Genomic DNA, 28,000 nt, shown 5'->3' with positions numbered 1-28,000 from the left:
CTCCTCCGCAGAGGAGGGGCCACGCACTCCAGCCAACCTCGGGAGAAAATGTCTGGAATTCCGTTTCCGCTTTAGGGAGTGGACAGCGATTTTCTCTTAGTTTTTTTTTTTTTACTTTGACTTTCTAACAAACTTTGATTTCCACGTCAACTCGGACAGTTTTGAGTTAACTGTCCCGGATTTAGTTGTCGTTTCGGCCATGGCTTCTTCGCCTCAGAAGTCCCCTTCGTCTCCTAAGTCTCCGACGCCCAAATCTCCGTCTTCCAGAAAGAAAGATGACTCTTTCCTTGGGAAACTTGGTGGAACTTTGGTAAGAAGGAAAAAAGCCAAAGAAGGTAAACAGCTAACAAAGTTAACAGTCTAGCAACTCTTCTGCTCCTCTGAATGCACTGTTTTCTGAACTAAACCCTCTTACAGACACATTTTATAGTATGTGCACACAGCGTTGTACTCTATGAACAGCCTCCAAAAAAGTAAAAGTCACTACTACTACGCACTGAAGTTTCAGAGAGCCGACATATTTAGCACTTGGTTATGTTTAAGCTTAGAAGAAGTTCTTTAACTACAACGTGTGGTGTCCTGTGTGTGCTTTCATGGCCGCAGGCTGTGTGGTCTGTACCCATGTAAGGTATTGAATCCGCTACTACTGTAATAAGTGAGGAATGAGGCAAGAGGGAACACAGGCCCGCTAACCACTGTAGAGGCAGCACCCATCGTGCTTTCACAACAGCTTTTATTTTTTTAGTTTGACTTAGTTGGAAGGCAATAAGGAGACACATTGGGCGTTAAACTAGTTGTTAAAGGAGGTATACATATACAGAGACAATTTATATGTGGATTAGTCTCTTTTTTTCCCCTTCCAGAGTGCTCCCACCGGGTCAACTAATTTAATTTAGGTAATAAAGAGTTCATGTGAGGTTGGTTTTATGGATCATGCTTTTAGCAGCTTAACATTTTGTGTTGCAGCTAAGAAACATTTCACTTTAACAACAGAGAAATTTACTTTGGATCAGACATACAGGCTGCAGTTATTTCAGCATAATTACAAGCTACATACAGATGCAGATCGGTAACAAATTGGGGCCACTTGTTCAAACTCATTGTAGTTTGTGGGTGACATACACGAAATTTGATCTCAGGTGGGCAAGAACAGTAAAAACAGTTAAATAGTAACAAAAAATTTTTTTTCCAAACTATTGGATTATTGTTATATGTAATCAAACGTCCACTTACAAAACTTTTGATTTGAACTATTGAGATGTGTTAACCTCTTAACATCCAGCAGGTCATTGGCCACCTGTCTGGTGTAAATTGGAATTTACAGCCTCACGTCTGTGTCCGCCTGGTCTTTGGGTATGCAGAGGAAAGGATGATTGTTATGTAACAAACACAGATGTGTTGGCATGCATTACTCATAAAGAAAACAGACACATAGCCCGTGGAAAGGACGCGGCAGCTGAGTTCGTCACAAAGAGGTAGAATCCTGAAAACACTTAAAAAAATAATATATCCCTTTCTTTTACTGAAGGGAAATATTAATATGTCCCAAAAACGTTCACATTTGATGAATCATTTGTTTACTAAATAGACGATAAACAGGCTGAGATGTGTTAATATAAAATACGGTCAGTTTCAACACTTCAGCTTAGTTTTTCCACATTCAGTTAGTCGACTGTCATTACAAAGAAACAGACCAGCAGAGCTGCTTGGCATAACCAGCTTACTTTGGAAACATCTGTAGTTCAGACCTCTGGCTTGGATGAAATTATTAACTGTTGTGTTACCACTCTCATGGGCTCATTATCAATGACTTGCAGCTTAAAGCTTCCTGGTGCTGAAAGTCCAAAAATGTCAGTTTTGTCCTCCGTTTTAAAAATTATATTCTGCATGTCCAGTGGACCCTTTGGCAACCTAGTTCATTCATTCATTCATTCATTCATTCATTCTGGTCTGATATATTAGGCCAAGCTCTCCACTCTCCTTTCAGTATATTTCCAAAAACATGGAGAATTATTTCCAGGGAGGACTGAGTAATGCCTTACTACCATACAATATTAGCTTTATTTGTAAACCACTTTAAAAACGACCCACAAGGAACCAAAGTGCTGTACAGAAGACTAGATAAGAGACATAAGGACATAGTAGCTCAGAGAAGGAGGGTGAGGCAAGACCACTGAGGGCTTTATTAGCAAATAAATTCATTCTAAAAGGAATGGGCAGCCAATGGAGGGAGACGTGCTCATATTCACATGTGCCAATTAAAAGACCGGCAGTAGCATTTTGTACCATCTGGAGACGAGCGATGGAGGAACCACTAACGCCCATATAAAGTGCATTACATTACTCCAGCCGAGTGGTGACAACGGTGTGGATTACTGTGTCAAAGTGTTGCCTAGAAAGAATTGGCTTTTATTTTAGCCAGCTGCCCTGACGTCAAGCTAGAGGTCAGCGTCCACTTTGACCCCTAGCTTTGTGATAGTTGGCTTGATATACTGGGCCAAGGAATCCAGATCTATAGGGGTGGTGCGAGTGGTGCTGCCAAAAACCGCTTCTTCTAAAAACTGGAGAGCCATGCAAGCCCTTATGATGTCAGGACACTTTGCAAAAATCTAACAGAGTGTGCGTCATTTGCTTGTTTTAATTTGCCTCAGTCTGTATTTATTTAAAGTGAACCTTTTTGTCATATATGCACTATTTCAGCTGTGGATGATCATATTAAACATGGGCAAAGTTCCAAATATTGAGTATGTACAAGGAATTCAAGCTTATTTATATGGTAAGGTCCAGGAACTCAGCTCTTGTTATTACACAGAAGCACCACCCTCCTGCTGGCCAAAGTTTTGTTTGTGAGGGGCTACAGATGAAAGTTGGCTTGAAGGAAGGAGAGGTAAAACAGCTTGTTTCGAACTGTGAATCCTTTAAAGATGCTCTAGTAGAATCCTACAATGGTTTAATAGATAGCAGAGCACGTCTGGTTTCAAAACACTAAGATCAGTCAGCTTGTGAGCGATGAATGATGTCTCGGTACCATCAGCATATCTCTGGAAACATTTGTCATAAAAGCTGGTGAAGACACTGATTATTTGGTTGACCAGCAGTTATCTGTAATGCACTCGGTCTTACTCGCTTTGCTCCACATGGTCAGAGGTCAGGATCAGGTACAGAATAGCAGCTGTGGAGCTCATAGCGATTCACTCGACTTCTCATGGACACCTCTGCCCGCTTCATCTTCCTCTGTAATAGTTCTTTAACCCCGCTCTATTTTAACTACCAGGAACGTGTCTTCCAAAAGGCTTCTTTTAAATGCTCAATTCAGTTTATTACCATGCCGGCTTGCACTGGAAATACAACAGGCTCCACAGATGACATTCATTGTTGAAGGCCAGGTTTTATCATGGAATGAGAAAGGTCCCCTTCAGTCGGATGATTACTTTCTGTCAGTCAGGATACTGTTGCACAGCTGAGCCCCATTTTATGTTTGCTTTGCCCATAGGACATGCATGCAATCTCATTATATCAATACGGGCTCATGTCCCCTACACACACACAGACACACACACAGAGTATATATGCACAGAGCAGTGTGTAGGACGTCTGCAGTGTGTTCTATGATTTGATGGAAAACGTGGGCTGATCGCTCTCGTACTGATCAGTGAATAAATTTAGGTCCATGTGACATTTATGGCTGTCTCTGCATGTGCCGGGGAGAGAGAGGGGCCGCCGACTGGAACGGGAGTAATGACTGGATGAGAGGAAGAAAGGGAACAGGTTGGAGGGGATGTGAAGGAAGGGAAGGAGAGCTATGTGATGTGGACGAGGTGGTATGAAAAGAGAGGAGAAGGTCAGGAGGTTTCAGAGCATTAGCGAGGGCTCTGCAGAACTGTGTACACTGAGTATGGAGCAAATACAATACATGAATCAGGGGAGGTAATTTTATATCCTCTGTGAAAAATCAAACAATTTTAATATTTATCTTGGGGTCAGTCGGTGTATTAAAGCTATTAGAGAGCTCAGCCTGTGGAGAATGAGACGCAGGGGACAGAGCTGGTCCTGCTAGCCAGGAGAGGATGCTTGTGACTGGGGGACGGAGACAGACAGACATGGGCTGTGGAGCGTTATGCCCTCCAGGTAGGACATCAGCATGCAATCTTTCCCCCATATGTAGCACTGGACAGGAGGCATGCAGCTATTTATTGTGTTACCCTTATTTAACCAAGCGGATGGATACGCATCCTCATTTTATGACAGTGGACTGAGGAGGGGGTGGAGTGGAGTGATGTGTGGTGAGAAGACTCGGGATGCCTTTTAATCCCTTTCAGTGCGCTCGTAATGTCACTAAATGAAATCTGTTGTGCAAAAAGGGGTGAGCAAAATCTTGCTCGATGCAGAATCCCAGCAGGGGAGTGAATTAATGCCATATTCAGATGAATCTACCCGCCATACTTCCTCAGCACCTAGCCAGGGTTAAACAAAGTCGCTCTACCTTAAATAGCACAAGTGGTGGTTAACAGTAATATCACATTGTGCTAATTAGTATGGTGTCATTGTACCGCAGCTGTACCCCCACATGAGACACTGAAGTTTCAGCCGCTGAGGGTGGCTTTCACAGGTCTTCAGGTTATTTGTAAGTTACAAAATGTAGAGTAGACCACAGAAAGCAAAAATTATTCCCTTTTTCCATATGTGTCTTTGTTGAACTGTGATTGAAATAGAAGAATAGAGGAACTAGCCCCATTAGGGATGTTCCTGGCGACTAGTTTCTCAGTCGACTAAATAAGGAAAATAAAACTAGACTAACCGACTAATCTAAAACTAAGAATCACTCAGGTGTTAAGTTAAATTTAAGAACTGTTTAATAGGAAATGTCAAAAACAAGTAATAAAGATAATTGAAACCATTAATCACATTCTTCAATAATGAATCATGCCACTTAAATGTGCAGCGCCTCGTATCCTGCGTTATCCACGTTACACGTTATACTCCAAACAGGCAACAAAGAAGAAAAACACTTAAAACAACCTGATGTTAAATATTATATGAAGACCTGTTACTACAAAAGATGTTCACGTATTACTAAAATATTACAAAAAGAAATAATAACATATGAAAAACGAATAAACTGGGCCTACTCCTGGTAGGAGGTCGTTGGAACGCCTTATTCAGAAGGCAGACCGAACTCCTCACACTATTGCTAAGCGAGAGCCCATCTGCCTTTTGGAGAAAGCTAATTTCTGTTGCTTGTATCCGCGATCTCATTCTAATAGTGTTAGCAAAAAGACGAGGCCTAGATTAACAGATTTTTAATGTTTCTCAACAACAATGCGCCACCTGGTGGCAGAAGGCTGCGTAATGTTTAGGACACAATCATTTACTGGCATTGAGCGTTAGTTAAAATGTTAAATGATTAGATTAAACGACTAGTAAATTTGGTACCAACCAGTGATGACAGCGATGATTAGTAGCCTAGTGGCGCATGTTACTAACCCAGTATACACTTTTGTTTTGCAAAAAAAATAATAATAATAATGTGAGAGAAACCTGGTTTGAAGGTGGGTTTGATAACCTGATTCAAAACGTGGTCATCTCTTCTAATTATCTAATTATCTAATTCTAATAAATATGTAGAACCCAAAGGCATGAGACAAGTTTTTTGGTACTGGTATCTGTTGGTATTCTTAGCAATACTGACCAATAGCGTTTGAGCAGGCTTTCAATGTATAAAGGTAAGGAGCCCATGTAAAGAGCAAAAGAGATCTTGCATTTGTGAGTCCCAAAGGCATTGCTTGTCGTAGGACTGGGCAGTAGGGCTGCACGATATTAGGAAAACCTGCGATGTGCGAAAACTGTGATCAATACTGCGATAACGATATGACTTGCGATAAAATAAATAGCAAAACAACCCCCAAAAATGAATACATAATTTCCGTTTTACTGCAACAGTTTTATTTAATGAAAGCTGCTGTATTAGCAGTGTAACAACAAAGTGCACTTTAACATTGAAACATTGCCCCCATAAAAAGATTTCTGAGGCTTGAATTCTGAAAGACATCCTTCCCGGTCTCTAGAATTAGTTTTAAATAAACATAATTATACTGCAAATTATCTCAATGCAGTTAGTACCTGTGTTTGGAGAACGTCGTCTTTATCAAATCCAAAGTACCTCCAAACAAGCGAGGTACTATTTATTTATTTATTTATTTTTAGGCACGAGTTCATAGTCAGTAGCGTTCTCGTCATGCGTCTCGCTCTCAGCCTTTACAACTGTGACTCGTTGCTGCAGCGTTGTTCGCTCCCCACCTGCGTAGGAAGCGGGCCTCTAATCCATTTGATTGGTTAATGCCGTGAAGGGCTCTATTCGACTGGTCAAATGTGTAAAGGGGTTTCTTTGATTGGTAAATTCTTTAAAGCATGTGTGTAAACATTTTAAGGTACCCAATTATCGCAGTTTACGTCGTCTTTTGCGATGGGCCCATCGCGCAGGCTGATATCGTGATGACAATAAATTTTCGATTTATTGTGCAGACCTACTGGGCAGTATGACCAAAAATTGTAATATCGCACTTTTATGATAACTTAAAATAAATTTGAATGAGTGTCTCTTTGTATAGGTTTACAGTGAAACATTGTTCTTCCTGGAGGATTGAAAATATAAATAAGAATAACTGCCATCATAAAAAAGAAATAAAAATCACGCAAACAAAACACTAAACAATCAACTTACTCAGGCCAATAATGGGTGGGTGCTTTAGCTGTTCCCTGGTGTAGCTGTACATCTGGGAATGACGTTCCTCTTTGTTAGCTTTTTTAAAATTAAGGCCATATTTGTAAACAATGATTAGGACATGGTACAGGAAGTACTTGCCCGGATATCCGCCGGCTATACCAAGAGCCCGGAAATATTGGCCTTTCTCCACAGAGACTTAGCGAGCAGAGTAGCTGATGGGTTTTCCAGATTACAATCAGACCTAATTGGCCTGATGACCATTCGACTTTCTGCGTCTTTGTCAGCAGATCTGCAGTGGGCAGAAAAATACAAGAAAGCACGCATACCTTGTGAGTGTACTCTTGCTGTGTACTTCAGGTTACAAAGGTTTAAATGATTTTAAATGATTCTGGCTGAGATAAAGGGCTAAAAAGCCTCTCTCGTAGTCTTACCACTGCATACATACGGGGTTGTCTGATAGATCTTGTGTATACATGCAACAGCATGCCCCCCTCAGCAATGCAGCTATTTGTTATCTATTAAAACAGGCCGGTGTATGCCTGCTATAACTTCATGTTAAATCATTGTAGATGAGCAAACTGAGAACATTTTTCAGTTTGGGGGTATTTTCTTTTGTGTTACCTTGTAAATCAAGCAGCAGATATTAGCTGGACTGCATTCAAATTAAGTAACTTCAAGCTTACTTATAGGTTATCCCATCCCGAGTCTCTAGGACTGGAAAAAAGTTCACCAGCCTTGGTGACTAGCTCGTTGTCACCTGATTTCCAACCACTTTTATCTACAAAATACAGTTGCAAAGGTTGCAAAAAGAGTCTGTGGGTAACATTGATGTGTTTATGGGATCAGTCGTTTGTTTGGGGTCATACTGAAAAGAAAATTGGGGTCATTTTGACTTCTGGTCATTATAAGATTCAAGATATGCTCGCTGGCAAACGACTTGTCAATCTTGAATACTTTCTTGAGGGGAATTAGGTGGAGGGTATTACCACTTGCATCACTGACTGTACCTTCTCATTGAAGCTTGACGTTTTTCCACAACACTCACACGTTGTCCCAGGGGAAACAAAAGTGGGTAAATTGGTGGTAATTTACGGATTGAAAAGGGTGAGGTGTGTGTTGCTCTGTAGGAATATTCTCATACACCTCTGTGTGATGTGATGTCTGCTCATGGAGACACAGTGTACATCCAGGCACTTGTGGATGGTGTTGATTAAGAGGATGTTTTTCCAGTGAAGGCAGAGTAATGCACGGGATGTTCACTCCACTGCGTGCACACACACACACACATACAGATCAGCAGCGATCAAACCTCCTCAGGTATCTGACATGCTGTGAAGGAGGGCATGCTGGGCTGCTTTAAAGCCCACTGAGAAGCAGGAAGCAGCACTGCTCTGTGTTTGGTTGACGTCAAGTGGCTCCCAACACTTATTCGTGGAATCGGGGGGACGTCCGAACTACTGCTGAACACCTCAAATGATTATAATTCTGGTCTTTGTCTTAGCTGGTGTGCCTTGCATGTAGAGTTATCAGATTGATTGGCATTTCAAAGATGTGTCACACAGCTTTTTACTGTTTATTTTTTGAAGTAAAGCTGGTTTCATTTCTTCTCCTGGTGCTTTTGATAACACTGGCCAACAAGCCAGTGCTGCTGGGATTCTTTCACCTCTAATAAATTTCACTTGGTGACTATTTTCGTCTAGCACGTCCTGGTTTTTTTAGTTATGGTGTTCCAAGTATTGGACAGCTAGTGTGACTGGACAGAAAAGAGGTCACGTTTCAGCATTTAAGAAAAAAGTGGAGCTAAAATTAAGGAAGGCGTTGATGCTTGACGATGGGTTCAAAGGAAAACTGAAGCCAACTACATCAGCAGCATTCGTGCAGGTTGTCAACAGTTTTGTTTTGGGTTTTTTTTGGGTTGGGATAACTTTCTGAAAGTGTATCAGAGTGTTACTGAAGATGCAGTTTTTGTATCCTCATGTATTGTATTCCCACTAAATCTGGATGACAGCAATGAGCATAGGGCAAGATTTCATCAAGGTATAAAAGTGAAAAACTGATATCAAAGAAAATTGAATCCGAGCACGATGAGTAAATGTTTTTGGTTCAGAACAAGCACAAAATCAGGTGCCTCAAAGATTTTTGAGCATACTGGGCTTGCTTTATTTTGAGCTAAATTGACAGAACTACACATCTTTTGCATGTCTCTGATATTGCGTTCTGGCCTGTTTTTAGAATGACATTAAAACACTTTTGGTGGGCAAGAGTTGAAATTCCAGACATTTTGTTGATACATTGATATTCAAAAGTGTCAAAATGTCAGTGATTAGAAACAAAAACTTTTTTTTTTGTAGACCAGTGTGTATGTGTCTGCCTATCTGTGTCCGTGTATGTCTGTTCATGGCAGAAATGGTTAATGGAAATGATTTTTCTATTACTAAATAATTATTTGTTAAAATGAGAGTGCTCAGCTGCTTGTGAAAGTCTGAAGCACTTCTGAATTATTGGTTATTCTTCTACAATTGGCTAACATTTAAAAACCCACAAAATTTCACTCTTCTCATAGTTTAGATGTTTATTGACACATGAGATGTAAATACATGTTTTTTAAAGAACAGGCTAACAAAAATTCAGCATGTCTTATATCTTGATTGTTTATGTGATTGTTTTACTCTGATGGTGTGATTGTAACTTATTTGTTCTAGTGTCTGAGCTTCAGGAGGAGGGGATAAATGCCATCAACCTTCCTCTCAGCCCTTCACACTATGAGCTGGACCCTGAGGACACCATGCTCGGTAATCAGCTTAAATCACTCAATGTGCTGAATGTCACTTGTATTTGTTTCTTTAATCGTGTTATATTTGTTGTAATTTCTGCTGCCCTCTCGGCTGGGCCTCCTGGAAAAGAGATTTTTCCAACTCGTACCTGGATAAATGAAGGATATAATCGTATTTTTAGCTAACCCAAAGCATTTTGGGATCTACAGTTTGAGATACTTTAATGCTCCATTGCTTTGTACTGTTGTTTGGTTTATTTTGCCAACTTTTTCTCATCCAACAGAGGAGAACGAGGTGCGCACCATGGTGGACCCAAACTCCAAGAATGACCGCAAACTGCAGGAGCTCATGAAGGTTTTTCTTTTTGACCTGCCATTTAAGAATTTCTATATTGCTACATCTCCTAACAACTTAGACTAAGGGCCCGAGTAAAGCTTTGAAAATAATTTCTACGTTTTATTTGTTTTTTGTGTTTCTTTAAAGGATATATTGAGGTATATTTAAAGGTAGCTGAGCTGTATCATAAAAAAATATAACATTGTAAGCCCCCAATGAAGCACCTGTTTCTTCTTCTGCCTGCGTAGGTGTTGATCGACTGGATAAATGACGTTCTGGTGGGCGAGAGGATCATTGTTAAAGATCTGGCTGAGGATCTGTATGATGGTCAAGTTCTGCAGAAGCTGTTTGGTAACTTAACCTTCGCACATTGTTGTGGTTTGACAAAGAGTTTGCAGATGGGAGTTTGCAGATGAGAGCAGGAAGCAGGTGGGAAAAGAACCTTGAGAGGTGGAGGTATGAACTAGAGAGCTGAAGAATGAAAGTCATTAGAAACAAGAAAGAATACATGTGTGTGAATAACAGGGAGACAGGTGAAAGGTGAACATGCAGGGAGTAAAGGTAGTGTAGGTCACTCAACCATTCAAAACAGAGGACGGTGCTCAAGAGAGGTGAAGAAGAGAGTGCAGGGAGGGTGGAGCTGGTGGAGATTTGTGACAGAAGGATGGTGACGAGATTGAAGGGGAAGGTTTACATGATGGTTGTGACTAGGGCAGGGCAATATGGTCAAAAATATTTATCACGATATACATTTGAAAATTTGCGATAACGATATAACTGACACGAGACAAAATACTGTACAACTCCACAGCTTTATTAGTGCAAAAATCCTCCACCAAATATCCACTTACGAGGACATTATTCTGCCACTGTTTGAAACAAATGTCCTCTTATGTGGATCTCATTTTTCTCAAAAACAAAAATTAGATAGAAAAAAAATCTGGTTTTTACATTCTTTAGGTCCCAATCAACCCAAATAACAAAGAAAAATTAAAAATGCATGTAATGAAAGAGTTCGGGTCTTAGGAGGTTAAACAAGCAGCTGTTTTTTTTTATGTGCATTAAAGTTATATAGAAATATAAAAGTGCAAATGCAAATTCCTTGCTGGCAGTTTAACCAAAAGGCATTTCCAGTGGAAACTGGCCGACATATCCTCAGCATAACCATGTATAATATCCACAAAACTTAAAAAGAGGTTATACACACAATACGGTAATATTATGTTGAAGCACAGCACGTATCACTCCGCCAGGCTCCTGCCTACGATAGCCGTAATGCTCCTCCGATAATCCATCAAGCGGTGCGGCTTCGTAGCTTACGAAAGTCGCACTGAAACATTTGACAGATTTTCGAGCGCCGTGTACATAAAATCGTTTCGAGGTCAGTAAACACAACCAGAATTCATACATAAGGCACACGGGAATAAGGGGCACTGTCGATTTTCAGAAAATCAAAGGCTGATTTTAAGTGTGCCGTATTTTCTGAAAAACACGGTAATAACGACGGCCCACTAGCATGCTCTACCGCTAGCATGTGCTTTGGTGTGTATCTGATGGACGAAAGCTAAACCAGTTCCACACCACTCAAGTTGCAGCATTTTTACAAACCAATCCTGGTTCATCTGTTTCATTCAACGATCCGTTTTCGCCCTACTCATTCTCCGTCGCCGCCATGTTTTTTCAGCCATGTGCGTATGAAAACAAAGGCACTGCGGATGCCATATTCTATTGCGATATTTCATTATCATTGCCTGACATTATACCGGTGTTACTGTGAACGGTATGATATGGCCCAGCCCTAGTTGTGACTCCTCCTGTGATGTGTGGTTTGGAGATGGTGCCTCTAAGAAAAGGACAGGAGGCCAAACTGGAGGTGGCAGAGATGAAGATCCTTAGATTTCCACTGGGAATGACCAGAATGGACAAGATTAGTACATCAGAGGGGCAGCTCAGGTTGAGCGGTTTGAAGACAGCAGTCAAGGGTGACATGCGCAGAGGAGGGGATGGGATATACTGGACAAAGGATGTTGTAGACGATGCTGCCAGTCAGGAGAAAAGAAAAGATTCTTGGATATAATGAAGATAACATGCTAGGGATAGAGTAAGATGGTGGCAGATGGTCGATCTGATAAGTAGTAGATTAGTAGTTGATAGCTGAAATTCTGAGTTTAAAATTTACTGTAAATTCTTCTTTTAGAAAAGCTTGAAGGCGAGAAACTGAACGTGGCAGAGGTGACCCAATCAGAGATCGCCCAGAAACAGAAGCTGCAGACGGTTTTAGAGCGGATCAACGAGTCTCTCAAACTCTCCACCAGAAACATCCGCTGGAATGTTGACTGTAAGAAAGTTTCATTATTTCTTTATTAATTCCTACAGTAATGTCGTCTCGCCAAAGGCAGCTTTTGGTTTTGGTCTTGTTGTCGTGCACTTTCAGTTATTTAGCCTTGAGAATGCAGTGCAAACACTACAGTGAGATGCGCTGCATTTTGTATTTGTGCTGTGTGAAGTCCTTGCACCGCTATCTCCATGTATTAGTTTAATTTGATGAAATTGAAATTTCTTTTAAGACGGTGAGCCATCTGTCCTCCAGTCATTTGAACGACTGTTGTGAAACACAATATGCTGTTATGTAACACTTGCGATGATATGACAGGACCTAATGAATCCCTGTGGGGAAAATGATGTTTGCATCTACAAGAGGAAAACAGTCGAAGGATAGATGGCAAAAAATAAATAAAATTAAAAAAACTAAATATTTTCACACACAGCAGATACAGCATAGTAGAAATCTTTCACTCATATTCATCATCTAGTGACCCAACACTAACAAAAATAGATTGTGGCTCTTTTCTGCTTTTTCTTATCTTCTGTCATGTATATACCATTATAACAGTGAATGCTCATATCAAACAAAGTTTTAATGAGGTGAAGTGGACACCGGAGTTTGTGAATGTGATAACTTGAGAATGAGGCGACTCGACAGTTTTAAATTGATAGCATAGCTGCAATTGCTAGGAGGCTGAGGGGTAGCACTGGTCGCTGCCAGTACTTTTTTGTTTTCGATTGCAGCAACATGTCTAAAAAAACAACTAAACTAAACAGACTAAACAGGAAATCGACTGCCGTGCTTGGTATCAGCGCTAATTTAGTTCCGCATCAGTGTCCCGAGGCCGTCTTTTTCAGGAAAAGTGTTGCAAGTTTCAGCAGACAATGATAAACGGCATACTGCGTCTATTCCAATAGCATGAGTTTGCAGTAGAAGAGTCTGGCTGCAAAACATATGAAACGTAAAATATGACGAAAGATTCCCAGGATTGTCGAGTGATAGAATTTTATATCAGACAACAATGGGACAGCATTTCTCTCCCAAAAGTCCCAGGACTTGTGTCCTCCTCAGTTCATGGACATTTACAGACTGTTGTTAAAAGAAGAGGAAAAGACGTGTTACTGCCAACAAATCCAAAATGACGTGTTTCTTCAGAAGAAAGTCGAATTAAAGGGAGGTCGGCTAAAGCAGCTTGTTTCAATTAGAGGCTGAATTGACGGGCTGCAACACGACCCAATATCAGATAAATAAGGCTTATATTGAACTGTGACATACAAAGTTACTCTACTAGAATCTAATATTACGCAATTTTTTTTTTTTTTTTTAAAAGAACAACCACACTGGTTTACACAGATTTTTTTACTATGCTATACTGCACTGTAATGTACTATATACTGTGTTATTTCACAGTATATTGTTATTTTCTGCATCACCAAACAAATGCATGCACAATACAGTTACAGTGCATCGACAGTTTGCACTCGATCCAGGGGTTTTATTTGCAGTTTAGAACAAGCTGCAAATAAAAGAACCAGCGAAAACACGCCGCTTCCATCTTCTAGCTTTGAACTGAAACTGTAACATAACCGGCTATCAACCAGGTCATGTGTTCAGGATAAGTTTGGGCTTTAACATCGACACAAATCGTTAATCTGGCTTTGTAGTACACCCCTCTGGTTGTTGTGTTTGTGACGTTCCAAACACGAGTTGCAGAGTCCTCTGTGTTGGATAAACTATGTCAAATCAGCACGTATAGCAGGAGAAAGGTGTTTCTCCTGTCTCTTCTTTACTTTTAAATTTTCATCATCAAGTATAAATGCTGGGGTTGATAGATAAGCAGATAACTAATACTGACCCATCGATCAGCCACTACCACGCATTGTCTCCACTGACAAGGTGGAGTGGTGGTTTTGTTATTCTGTGAATTATTATTTATTTATACAGAAAAACTGTATAAATCTGGCGCTTGTCATGACCCTCATTGTTTCCTTCCTGTGTGGAAAACGGTATTTGAAGGATTTGTGTCTGAATGTACTCATCTGTCCATTGGATTAATATGCTTCCTGCTGAGATGTAACCGTGTAGCCGCGCATGTTAAGAGAGCTCTCCATCTGTCCTTTGATGGCACTCTTTGATCTGACAGAGTGAGTAACAATAATTACTGTTGAGCTCCCTGCACACTGCCTTTTTACTTTCGTCATTAGCTGCAGCATATAGTACTGGAAGTTGGACGTTGACAATGAAGTGTGAATGAGCCCAGAAATAATGCCATCAACAGTCTGTTCATCAGCTAACTTCACACACGAGTGCAACAAAGAATACTTACAGATTTTTAAGGTACTTGGCAGATTGTGTTTTCCCCAAGCAGCAAGGAGAACTTGCACGGTGAGGCTCCCTAGTACTGAGATCAGACTTGGTGTTTTGAAACTAGATGTGGATCTGACTGTGAAGCTGAGGACACCGCAGGCTCATTGGCTAACAGCTAGTTGTTCGAACATGAGCATACCCTGAGTAAAACTTCTTTCTGATCCTAATAATGACAATAATTTACTGAATGAGGTTCATTTCGTATGTTCTGAAACGAGAGATTGAGCCCATAAAATGATCAGGAATAGGATTACTGAGAGCTGTGTCTTTTGCAACCAATGGAGTCGCCAATGGAGTACTTTCTAGTCTTTAGATGAACTGTGTACATTGATTGGTCCACCACAGGACACACAGAGTCCAGGCTTTCCAGTATGCTACAAAGGAACTATAACAAATTGTAACAAGACTAAAAGAAAAATGTGAGACTGCAGCAGTAAAAATGTTTCAGGCTCTTGGGTTACCCAGTGAGTACTTAAGTACCCAGAAACCTCCGAAGGCAGTTATGTGGTATAAAATACAAAAGAAAGATTAAAAAATGATGTAATAACACACAGAGAAAATCTTTAGGATAACGAACACAACTGATTTTGTTATGTTCTTTTAAAACTGAAAAATCAGGCTTTCCTAAATGCGCCTCTTGTAGAAACTGTGTCCTTGAAAAGATATTACGTACGAGATGTCTTCAAATATGCTAAAGAGCACAGTTAATAGCACAGAATGTAATTGATTTGGCTGTCCTTTTATTTGAGGAGCTTTCTTTTAATCAATTTTGTTTGTGCCTGCTTTCATCTCACATCCAGAGGCCGTAGAAAACCCTTCCTGATGCTGCCTATTTAGGTCCTCATGCAGCAGGGATCTAAGGTTTTATGAATGCTTTTAGCTTCCTCTCTTATTTGCCAATACCATTTGGAACAACCAAAGGCTTGCTTTAGACAGTTAATTGATCCTGATTGATTGATGTATCCAAAGGTAAATCTTTGTTTGGATGGCTAACTGCACATCTCTTGAGTGTTTCTGACTGATCACTGCAGCCATTCTCACTCTGTTTTTCTGTGCTTTCTCCCTCCTCACTGAAGCTCGTATTTTGTAGCTTTTATAATATCGCTTCAAGGCAACTTTTGGCATCTTGTGTTTGTATGTACACGACCTTGCCACGTAAAACTTTTCATTCTAAATTCCTTGAACGATATTAAAAAAAAAACCATTGAAAATATGTGCCTTGTTATTTGGCATCCCAATGCTTTGGGTGAGGTATTCACATTTAAAAAATACAAAGGCTAAAGATTGGGGAAAGAAATGGTGTAGAAAGAGCTGTGTGTCGGTGACATTAGTTGAAGAATGACGACATTATGTGACATTTGAAATTGTTGACTAAATCGGTAGCGCACAACACAAATACAAAACTCTTTTGTACTGTAAATACTAATACTTAACTCTATCAAATGCCACAAAAATAGAAGATATGACAGAGAAAGTTTGTAATAGAAATATAAAGGTGCTAATTCTGGTTCACATTTTTTTACGTGAGTGCTTGCTTCCAGGGCCACCACAGTATGATCTGTGGGATGATTTTTGATATATTTAACATTTAAATAATAATAATGTACCTATAATGATGTAAATAAAACACTAATTGTTCTCATTTTATGCTACAGCTTACAGACTTACCTCACCGTTATCAGAAACCCCCGTGTGAAGCAAAATCCTGATCTCACAGATCTGCTAGTTATTGTTTCTGACTATTATTTCTGTTTTCTTACATTAGCGGTTCATGCTAAGAGCATAGTTGCCATCTTGCACCTGCTGGTGGCGCTGTCACAACACTTCAGAGCACCGATCAGATTGCCGGATCACGTCTCGATTCAAGTAGTCGTCGTCCAGGTTGGTGAACGTTCTTTTTTTTTTTTAATCTGCTGCTTATAAAAAAAATCAGGCATGTTCTCCTTAATTCGGCACGAGCACCAGGTTTTACTGAGCAGTATTTGTGTATTATTTTAAACACTGGATAAGTCTGAATGCATGCAGCATACGGCCACATTAACAAGACACAGCGTATTGTGTCTCTCCTGCATGTTTACGAGCGAGTTAGCACTTTAAAATACGTGATTGTGTTTTCTGGGCTTTGTTCTGCACACACATCAACGAGGTTCAGAGCTCGATGATGTTCAGACGAGGTCTGAACATCAATTTTTTTTTCTCCACCATTAATTGTCAGGGACACACAAAAGTCTCAGCACCATTAATGTTTACTGAGTTTAGCTGTAAAATTTGACATCTAGTAAAGATTGAAATGTCTGTAGAAGACAATTTTTCAATAAAGGCTTTACCACAATGAAGATGGAGTCAGTGACAGGATAGATTGATGTAGAAATTAGGTTGTTGATGTTACGCTCCCTAAATCTATGGCTCAAAGGAACCCAACATGTGAGATGCTGCTGCCATTCATCAAGCTTTTAATAACAGGAACATAGTTACTCACAAAAGGACAGAAAGAAACAAAAGAACACGGGCGCTAGAACAAACAAAAGAGGAAGAAGACCATGAACCAGCCACATAATGGGCCGTCACATTCCAGCTTCTCCCTCAACCTAGTCCAGAAAAACTAAAATAAAAATAAGCAACACTGCCAGTAACTCCCACTCAGCCTGTACTTAATATACAAAGCTATAGCAGCAATAAATGAATAAAGCTGGTGCTTATGGAGATCAGGTAGGAGGAGAGAAGGACGAAGACCCGATCACATGCCCCGCCTCCTTTGGGTTTATATTCCTGGACTAATCCTTTCCACAACCAATCAACACTTGGAATAAATCATTAGAAAGAAGGAGAGATGGCATCTTATAGGGCTGTGCGATATGACCAAAATCTCATATCCTGATATAAAACATATATCGTCCCGATAACGATATAAATCACATTTAACATTTCCTGTAAATTCTGTGACTCTTGGGTAGCTGAAGTGTTTCCAGCTGCGTGTCGTGTATCTGGAGTCGAGTGTTTTAACTGATGCATGAAACTACACATTTTTAGACATAGGTTGTAACGGCCGCCGTTTTCTTTGTGAGTATTTATTACACAGCGCGCTGCGGGGAAAAGCCTGTTCTGTTTGAGTCTAAGGTTTGTTTGTTTTTTTTAGCACCTGGCGGCTCTTTTTTGCTTCTCATTTGTAAATACTCTGCACACTTTTTCACGTGATTCAGTTTATTTTGAAAAGTCTCAACAGGATCTTGAGCTTTATTGTGAAAGGTTTATGTGGAAAATAAACAAGCGGGCACGCGATGGTTTTACTGTCGTTGTTGCTAACGACAACACATAAACACAGGCGCTTGTCTGTCCGTAGTGTGGTTATATTAAATATAAGAGAACTTTAAGAAATTAATATAGCCACTATGGTGACCATCAAAACAATGAAAAAATATCGCCGTAAATAGTTTATTTTGCGACACCACGAAACAAACGGTAGCGTAAAATGAAACGATAGACGTTTTTATATCGTCATCCGATATATATTGTTATATCGAACTATATAAACTCCACAAACATTGACTGACTTCCTGAGGTAACAGTTGCTGTCAGCATTTTCTCGTATATTAAAAACCTGCTGCATCAGACAGCCTGCACGATGGAGACATTTACATACGTGACTCTACAGTGGTTTTTATAGATTATTTAGTTTAAATTATCCCCAGCATTGAGGTAGCATTAGTTAGCATAATATCTGTCAATCAGTCAGTCAGTGAAACTAGCTTGCATAGCGCCTTTCATGTACACAGATGACTGACAAGCAGATTATAAGACGGAGCACAAAGTAATAAAAGAAAAAGTAACAAATAACCAATTTCGAATCAATTAAAAAGACAAAACAAAGGAAAGTAATTAAAATAAAATTAACCCTGAGGCACATCCACTGAAATTTGAGAACAATTAAAAATAAAAATAGATTAATTGGATTAAGAAACAATAAAAAAAGGTACATCATAAGATGTATATTGTAATCCTTGTGGTTTTTACATTAGGCTGACAAGTGAATGATTCCTGGTTCGATCCCAGCAGGAGACGCATATCAGTCAAACATGTAGGGCTACCTGCTGTGGTGTCACTTTGTGAACGGCTCAAAATAGGTTCTACTTGTATCAAGCTAAACAATGTATTGCACGTGAACTTACTATCCTCCCTTTATCTTTTCCAGAAAAGAGAGGGCATCCTTCAATCAAGGCAAATTCAAGAGGAAATCACAGGCAACACAGAGTAAGTACGCTCCACTGTGTGACTCAGTTTTTACACCTCACAACACATGTGCTGCACTCAGCCTGACACATGTTAGTGCTGGTGATAAAAAGGAACCAGCTCGATATGATTCTTTGCATTAAAACATTATCCACATTAATAAAAAGGAGCACACTGCCCGACTAAAGACCTCGACAGAAATCCTTTCCCGTGTCTATTTTTGGTCGATTGTCATAGTCTAGCCAGGTTAGTAACCATGGATATACTGGATGTCCGAATATAATTACAAAGAAGTAAACAAGACTGCGAATGGATGAATTTGTGTATCTTTGTCACACCGGTCCCAATGATAACAGCACTGTAGACCCAAAAACCAGAATCTGAGTAGCCTCCTGTGTTTTATGAGGGCTTTCAGAAGAAATATTGTGCACTGGTGAGCAGGCAACCATTGTATCTGAACAAGAGATGTGATGGCACCCTTAGCCGAAGAATTAGACTATTTAAATCGCACACATACACTCTGTCACACACACACTGTTTGTCTCCCTGCGAGGCTGTCCTGCAGCCTGACAGCAGCAACGAGGGTGATAACGGCAGGCCAACACACACATTTTGTCATGGTAGATGGAGGCTGCTAATAAAACACACGCACTCACACATGCACTGAGGCTTACACACACTCACATGGTCACAGTGGATATACAGTTATTACCACACCACCAGGACCATTGCCCAGACCTGCTTGCCTTTGCCATCACAGATTACACCATAAACGTGTGTGGGAGTGCTTCTGGGTGTGTGTGTGTGTGTGTGTGTGTGTGTGTGTGTGTGTGTGTGTCTGCCATTTCTTGCTGGTCTGCCCGCTGCGATATCTCTTCCTCCGGGACACTCGTGCTGCACTTGCTCCCTACCCTCCAAAACCACCTGACCCTTTCCAACAACAGCAACGTCCTCCAAAGTGCTAACATTGTAATAACAGACAAGAGGCCCTCCATTCCCATAGAAAACCTGAACATCTTCATTCGTTGTATTAATTCCCTGCATTGTTGTCCTATTGAGATTATTGTATTGTGCTGCAGTATGTGCTCAGTGTGACCATGCCACTGATGATACCCAGGTTATTTGAATACCCAAAGTATACATGTGCCTATTGTTAATCAAATTATGAGACCGCAGCTACATTATTGTGTTGTTATGTCTGTGACATAATCCTTTTGCATTCCTCTGCGATTGAACTGGAAGCGTTTGTGTTTTGTTTTGTTTTTTCCCTCTTGTGTGGTGTAAATATTGCAAAATTGATGATGTAAAAATCAGTTTACCTGACACATTTTGTTTCCCTTTTTTCTTTCTCAGGGCCTTCTCTGGCAGACATGGTAGGTTTTCTTGAAAGAAGTGACTTATGTAACACTTTTTTCCCCAGATTTATTCACGGTGATCTATTTTTATTCTCCACAGAGCGTGATGCTTTCGACACCCTATTTGACCACGCTCCTGATAAGCTGAGTGTTGTGAAGAAGGTACTGAGACTCTGCAGTAGCATTGTACTATGTGGGACTATGGAAGACTGAATTTTTACAAAAAAATCTAAATACAGTACTGTGCAAGTCTCGAGCCACCCCTTTACTTTTTCTGTTTTCCTGGCAAAATGGTGAAAAGGGCAGTCATTTATTTAAACATGCAAAACATAGATAGAAACACGGTAGATGAGGCAAAAACTGAGTCTGGGAGATACGAGCTTGAAAGTGACTGCCTTTATTCTTCAACACAGTCTTAACTCTCTCAGGAAGCTTTCTAGAAATTTCTTGAGGTAGTCTTCATAGTTCTCAAGGCTTCATGAAGGACATTCGAAGCTCCTCTTTGGATGTCGGTGTCCTTTTGTTACATTCTATGTTAAGGTGATCCCACACTGCCTCTGGGCAGGCCAATCCATGATTATGTGCTTTTCTATCCAGGTAGTTTTGTTTGTTTTAACTGCATTGACAGTGTGTTTCTGACCATTGTCATGCTGAACGATGAAGATGTTGCCAATCAGATGCTTTCCAGATGGTATTGCATGGTGGTTAAGAATCTGACGGTACTTTTCTGTGTTCAAATCTGATCAGATGTGAACACCGCTGGTTGAAATGCAGCTGCAAACCGTGACACAACCATCCAGGTCATCGTGGTCAAAGGAGCTTGGAAAGAAAGGCGTCTGGACTTCTTTAAGTTGCTAGAAGACGTTTCACCTCTCATCCGAGAAGCTTCTTCAGCTCTAAGGTCAAATGGCGGAGAGTCCCAGATTTAAACCCAGTGGGAGTATCCCCCCAAAGAGGGACAAAAGGACCCCCTGATAGTCCTCTAATCACATGAGCCAAGGTGTGAAAACGGGTGTGGGTCCCAATCAGCCAGGGTTTCGGGTGAGCTCATTGTGAAATGGACTCTCCGCCATTTGACCTTAGAACTGAAGAAGCTTCTCGGATGAGAGGTGAAACGTCTTCTAGCAACTTCAAGAAGTCCAGACGCTTTTGCTCCTTTGACAACAAATTCTATAGTAATATCTAAAGCTATCTTTTGCTCAGACGCTGTAAAATTAGGAAGCTTGAGGATATTTTAGTGTCAGTTGTGAAAACCTTGCGTATTGTTGCCGGTCCGTCTGGAACACCCTGCAGGGTCTTGTTGTTTCTTTGGACTATTTCCTCTTCATCTTTGAAGCAATTTTTTTGTGTGTCTGACACCTTCCTTTGTCTCTTCTCAGACACTGATCACATTTGTGAACAAACACCTGAACAAGCTCAACCTGGAGGTGTCTGAACTGGACACGCAGGTACGTCACACACCTAAATACACACAGAAACGATGTGATCGGTTTTCAGGTTGACAGATGATATTTTCAACGACAACTGTTACCCCGTTTGGATGATTAAAAGCTGTCACGCTGACACACACGCAGGCTCACTGTTTAATGATATTTGTAGGTTTTAATAGCCATTTGATGATGTCACATCTCTTTTGTTAAGTCTGTAAACACCGTGCTCAATGTCACATGTCTATAAACCAGTTCGACTCGTTTGAACAATTCTCTTACACGCCCCCGCTATTGTGCTGCTGTTTCAGTTTGCAGATGGTGTTTATCTGGTGCTGCTGATGGGGCTGCTGGAAGGATACTTTGTGCCGCTCTACAACTTTTTTCTCACACCAGAGAATTTTGACCAAAAGGTAAACGGTGGTTAAAGAAATGTCTCACCAAAAACACGGTACCTCAATATGATCACTATTTTCCAAGGACTTTACCTTTGTAGCTATAAGGCAGAGAGGTACGGGGCTTAAGCGTCAGACTAGAAGAGGTATGCATGGTTGATGCCCCCTGTAGTGCAGTGTCTAGAGATGTGCGTGCATATCTGTATGGGGTCAGTTCACACTTATTTTGTATTTGTTGCTGAATAAAAAGGCTGTCGTGACATTTGATGAGTCGTTCACCCGTAAAACAGCACAGACGTCACAGAATACACAAATGCAGCACTGTTAGCTTGTTTTTGAAGCAGGATAGTAAACTTGTTGTTGTGAGCTCCGCCGTCTAATATTTTTCTTTCAGAGATCTGTGAGAAACATGGCCGACACCAATCTTTAGTCCTGACCTATAGTTTAGGGAACACGCCTAAATCGATACTCCATTTCTGAGGAGCCTCACATACTTGGAGCCAAGACTCTCTCCTCTCAATAGCTTGATAAATGCCATCCGTTTTCCCCGGAGCCCATTCACTGCAGAGCCATCTCTCCTCTCCATTGGCCTCTGTAGTACTACGGTATTCTGAGCAGGCAATCTGCGGAGACACCACAGTAGCCTTTTGTTTGGGTTTTGGCCAGCTGCCCTTGCCAAGCTGCGAAGCAAAATGGGCATCGGGTGCTTCAATGTACACAACTGCTCGTTCGCGCACACACACACACACAGACATTCCTGGCCCGGAAGAACAGGCACCAGCCCCACAGCATCTGTAATCTCCTATTGCACAGGGAAACACTGGAGTGGCTTAGGGGCTCAGCTCTTACTCGGGGGGGGTGTGTGTGTGTGTGTGTGTGTGTGTGTGTGTGTGTGTGTGTGTGTGTGTGTGTGTGTGTGTAGGCCCCAGAGGCCTGTGGGCGATACACCAGGGGTGGGCTGTGCAAAGTAGCACGAGGCATCAAGAAAGCACTCCTGCTTCTGCTCAGTGGATCTCTACTCCAGGCTCTTCCTTTCTTTTTTCTATTAGATGGGCTAAGGTCACGCTTTTCACACAATAAGCCCTTGTTGGGCAAAGCTTTTAGTACTTCACAGCAGGGAGAGCATACACCGACAGACACAATGTGCGGGGAATGGAAAACCTCTTTCAACCTCTTCCCTGTGATTGGATTCCCATTTTTTGAGTCAGACTGGCTGAGAAGTCTTTCCTCAACAGGAGAGCACATCTGCTCGTCTAAATGCACTATATGTGAAAAATCTTAACCGCCTTTAAGCAGTTTACCTGGACACAAGTCCGGTCCTACCCACATTAATATCAGCTCAGCTTCCCGGCGTCATAATTATCAGTTTTCTGGAGAAATCCCATGTCTCCACTTTGCACTGGCATACATTGCTCGGTAAATGTACAAAGGCAGCGTAAAGATGAGCTGAAGGACTTTAAAGCCGCCATTAAAGATTCTTTTGTTTCCTTTGGGGCACCTAGAAGAGTTAATAAGAACAAAATCATAGTAAACAAACAGGAAAGAAATCCAAGCAGCTATTTGAAATATATCGTTATACTTTGTTACTCATTCACCTTTGATAGCATGAAGAATGTGACTGTATCGCTTTCCCAGCATTAGGAGGGTTTTTTTGAGTGACACTGGTGTAATGTATCCACTGATAAATGAGGGAGCAGATTGTTTGTGCAGCTGCTGAAGGCTCATGATCTTACAGAACAGAGCCGTGCTGTGTTTGCCGCGTCGGCCCACAGAGGATGTTCCCTTATCAACGAGGACCTGTGTGCAGTTTGTACGATTTGTGTTTCTGCGTGTATGCGACGTGTTTCCTTCAGCAGCCTCCTCACTCTGTCTGCAGGTTCACAATGTGTCCTTCTCCTTTGAGCTGATGCAGGATGGAGGTTTGGAGAGACCAAAGCCCCGACCTGAGGGTAGGATGTTCATTCAACATATTTGTGCTTTTGAACCTTTGCTTCTTTATACACTGCTGTATGTGGTGACACACCAGGGTCCACTAGTTTTTGTTCACTTTTTAGCTGCAGTAATCAATCATCTTTTATTAGCCAAGGATCAGATTGCTTATAATGACATACAAGCAGATAAAGATCCCTCCAGCTTAGAGTTGGGGTTACAAACCTTTGCCATGTTCCTTTGGCTTTGACCAAAATAAATAAATAAATATGAACAAGTCTTATTTTAATTTTAATTATTTAAATTGTATTTATTATGTCTTTATAATTCTTTACATTACTGAGTGTACAATGTGTAAACAAGTACATCATATCCTAAACCCGCTGCTAAATTTTTAAAATGTTTTCTACAATATTTTATCATTTGTAAAGCTACTAAACTGCTATTTTTAAATTTATTTTTCAAGTAGGCCACTTTTCATTCGTTTGCACAAACCCATGACTCAAAATATCATTTACAGCTCTAAGTAGCTCCAAACATGCTAATCGATATTTTTTCCTCCACTTGACATTTGTTATGCTTTTTTATTTTGGATGACAACGGTTTATAAAAAAAGTATAAACAGTTGTCATTCATTTTTAGGTCCTATCATTTGTTTAGTACAACAAAAACACAGAATTATCATAATGAGAATACAAAGTAAAGTACCCAAAAAAATCATAAAAGCAGAAAAAGATGGTGATGGCAAGAAGGTAATAATGTTGAGACTTTTTTGAGATTAAATGTCTCGAGCTTAACTTGATCTTTTTGTCACTGAGCTTAAACCCAACGTGCACGTATGATACTTGTTTGAGATGTGGTTGTTTGGCAGGGGAGTCGCTAAAACACAGCCAAGTTAGTTCGAGCATCCCTCATAAAGGATTGTATGTGCCTCGTCTATAATCGCATATGAATCACAATAACTGAACCATACTTTCAGACCAGAATGATGAAAATCATCATCATGTCATCCAGGTATCTGTTGCTGCCCATGTGCAAAGTAGTGACTTATAAGTTTGTGGTGCCACAACATCTCCAACTGTGCCAGTGGCTTAAGCTCACTTAAACCATCATCCGTAGTGCTGCTTTTCCTTCTAATTACGCTGCTGCTGTGCAGAAAAAGGGACAGTCATACACCTCGACTGAAATCCAGCCACACTACTGCTGACTGCTTTTAAAAGGTTGAACCCTTGTTGAATATATGTACCCATGTGTAACTCTCCTTCCTTTGTCCTTCAGATATTGTGAACTGTGACCTCAAATCAACACTGCGCGTCCTCTATAACCTCTTCTCCAGGTACAGAAACGTAGACTGAGCGTGACGTGCATCAGCAGGGAACACTATATAACATGGACCACGTTCTGAAGCTTAATACCTTTTTCCTTGTATTGCTATGAAAAACTATTTTTAACTCAGTGCATGCTTCACATTTTGCTTGTTGGATAGTAAATCAAACACAAGTCTGTCTTGTTTATTTTTGAAATTTCTGACTCTACAATATGAATTGAACATTGAACTAAATAACAGCCGTTGTTGGTGTTTGACTACGACACAGAGGTAATCCTGTGAGGCGGATTTGTACGTTTTTAATTCAGAAAATAAAATGTTTAATTGTATTTATTGTACATTTTGATACACTACTTGGTTTTCCAGTTTTTTCTTTTGTTATTTCATTCATATTGCTTTTTATGAAATGTGGAAAGTGCCTTTATTTAAACATGCGAACACTGTCAGCTCTTAATACGTTGATACTGTGCTAACCAGCTACGCAGTGGTCTTAATGCTCCAGATTTCCTTTCAAAACATTTTGACCAAAGCTCTGTTTTGCTCAGCAGCTGCTCGCTTTACTGTATTTTATATTGTTAAATTTATCTTAGTATAAATTGCATATGCATTAATCACACTTTTTATAAGTTTTCACATCTTTCTATAAGACCAGTTAAATTTGACTGAATATATTAAATGTATGTTGTATTCTACTTTCAAGCCAATGTCACATCTGTGCAGACACGCTCTCTATAATGCATCTGTTTATGTTTTTAGTGCATTAAATTCAATAAATACTTCAATCCCTAAATGCAATGGCGTTTTTTTATGTCCCTCAAAGGAAGCAAAAGGAAAGCTTTTCCAACAAAACAAAAATTGGGGTCAGATTGGTTCCAATTTTGTCCGCACAGAAAGACAAGTGAACCTCCACAACAATTTTCTTTCCTCTAAATTGAGATGGACTGTTAGAAAAGCTGTGTAAAAGCTTTCTGAATTGCGGCTGACCCCAACATAGACTGAAACAGATAGGACAGTTACTGAATGGATAAAAAGGTTCATTTTCCCTCACACATTCCACAATAGCCTTTAAAAAGAAAGGCAGGGGGTGGGGATGGGTGTGTGTATGCCGCGTATGTGTTGACGTTATTATTGATAATACTGAGGCACTGCAGTATTCATCCTGTAGATGCAGACGTGTTGCTGGCGATCTCGGTTCACTATTCTGTGTTTATGTTGTGATCAGAAGTCCAAATACACTCATTTTGGTCACAAACGTCACAGTATTTTGGGGCTTTTACTGATTTCTTTGAACTGTTCCTTTTACAGGGTGGAATTATTTACAGCTTACATATTTAATGACTTTAGAAAAGAGGAATTGTGTGCACAAGTTTGGATTTGTCTAATCCACACAGGATCAAAAGTATACATACGCACAGCCCTACTAATACTGCTTGATAGCCGTCAGCAAGTTTCTGGGAGAATATTTAACCGCTGTTCTTGGCAGGATTGCTAGAGCAAATTTAAACTGGTTGGTTTCTGGGCACAGATGCTGCAGCATAGACGAGGTTGGGTCTGTGGGCAGTTCATTCGTTAATGCTTAAAGTTAGCCTGTTTTATCCATTCCAACACCCTCTAATGTACTTGGGATCACTGGGAACACCCAATTGTAATTAATCTAACCCTTTTTTACTATTACATTAACTTTGTGCAGCATATCAGTACCACTGGTAGCAAAACAGCCCTATAGCAATGATGCTACCACTACCATGCTTGAAACTTGGTACAGAGTTCTTAGGTTTTAAAGCCTCACCTTTATTGCACCAAACATAGCTCGTGTCTTTGTGGCGAAAAAGCTCAATCCTTTTCTCGTCTGACCATAAAACTTTTCAGCTGCAAATTTCAGCCGAATTTAAAGGTGTCAGTGCTGGAACACTGGTTGCGACTCATGGTGATGTTGCTTCAATTTCGACAGTGACATTTCCAGTTCATGGCAAGCTTGAGCCTTGGTGTTTCGTTTATTGTTCCCGAACATCCTGACCAATTTCCTCTCCTCCGAGGGGGGAAAGTTTTTTACCAAGGTCTTCTTCCAGACTTTAGCAAAGTGTTGACACACCTGAATAATGTGTACTCACGCACAACTGCTTGAACTGATGATCTTGGGATCTGCAGTTGTTTAGAAATGGCTCCAGGAGCCAATTCTACACAACTGCTACTTCTATATACAACTTCTATAATTCTTTTTAGACCTTCGCTGAGTTCCCTGGACTATCCCATTGTAAGTATTGGTCTGTCCAGTGTGTACTGTATAACAAATCCTTTTTATGGTGGCAACAGTTATAGTCAGTCATGATCACTAACGGGAAGTTAATAGGCCTTGGCCTTGTCAAGTTAAAAGACAGCGTAGAACCTTCAGCATACTTATTAAAAGATTTAAGAGGTGTATTTATATATTTGAGCTTGTGTGTATGAGTGGGTTAGAGAAAGTTCAAACTCTACATCCCAATCTTGTTCTTAAAGAAATCATTAGAAGCCCAAAATTACCATGACATTCGTGTCTATTATGAATACTGTATGTAGACTTTGGACCACAAACTGTATTTTGTGAGCTCCTGTGTGATTGTGTGTAGTCCCTAAAACATTGCGCAAGTAATCCTTTTGCACACTGTTAGAGGGAGCCCTGTGCTGGCTCTAATTTAATCCTCAGCTGAGAGTTTGTAAGAAAAGGCTTCTGACACAGAGCCTGAGCAGCATGTTGTTGTTTTTTGTATGTGTGTGTTGTTTTTGTTGTTTTATATGGAGCATAGTATTTCACCTTCAAAAAGCTTTTAAAACCT

The 28,000-nt window shown here is 40.4% G+C and overlaps 1 protein-coding gene across 1 annotated transcript; it reads left to right on the top strand.

Annotated features, from left to right (window-relative positions):
• parvaa (parvin, alpha a) lies at positions 1-25,977 on the top strand. Its single transcript, XM_085280707.1, has 13 exons — positions 1-335; positions 9,427-9,516; positions 9,782-9,852; positions 10,083-10,185; positions 12,032-12,172; positions 16,293-16,408; positions 18,717-18,775; positions 20,108-20,127; positions 20,210-20,271; positions 21,489-21,557; positions 21,848-21,949; positions 23,808-23,880; positions 25,139-25,977. The coding sequence occupies exons 1-13, from the start codon at positions 200-202 to the stop codon at positions 25,213-25,215; spliced, it is 1,119 nt and encodes a 372-aa protein (XP_085136833.1). The 5' UTR covers positions 1-199; the 3' UTR covers positions 25,216-25,977.
• Positions 25,978-28,000: the final 2,023 nt, after the last annotated feature.

The sequence above is a fragment of the Mchenga conophoros genome, linkage group LG7 (assembly GCF_057382185.1).
Source record: "Mchenga conophoros isolate Kocher_MC1m ecotype Shallow Benthic linkage group LG7, M_conophoros_male_GT1.1, whole genome shotgun sequence".
Lineage (NCBI taxonomy): Eukaryota > Metazoa > Chordata > Actinopteri > Cichliformes > Cichlidae > Mchenga > Mchenga conophoros.
Note: the sequence above shows the minus strand (reverse complement) of the source record. Positions and strands in the feature narration are given on the sequence as shown.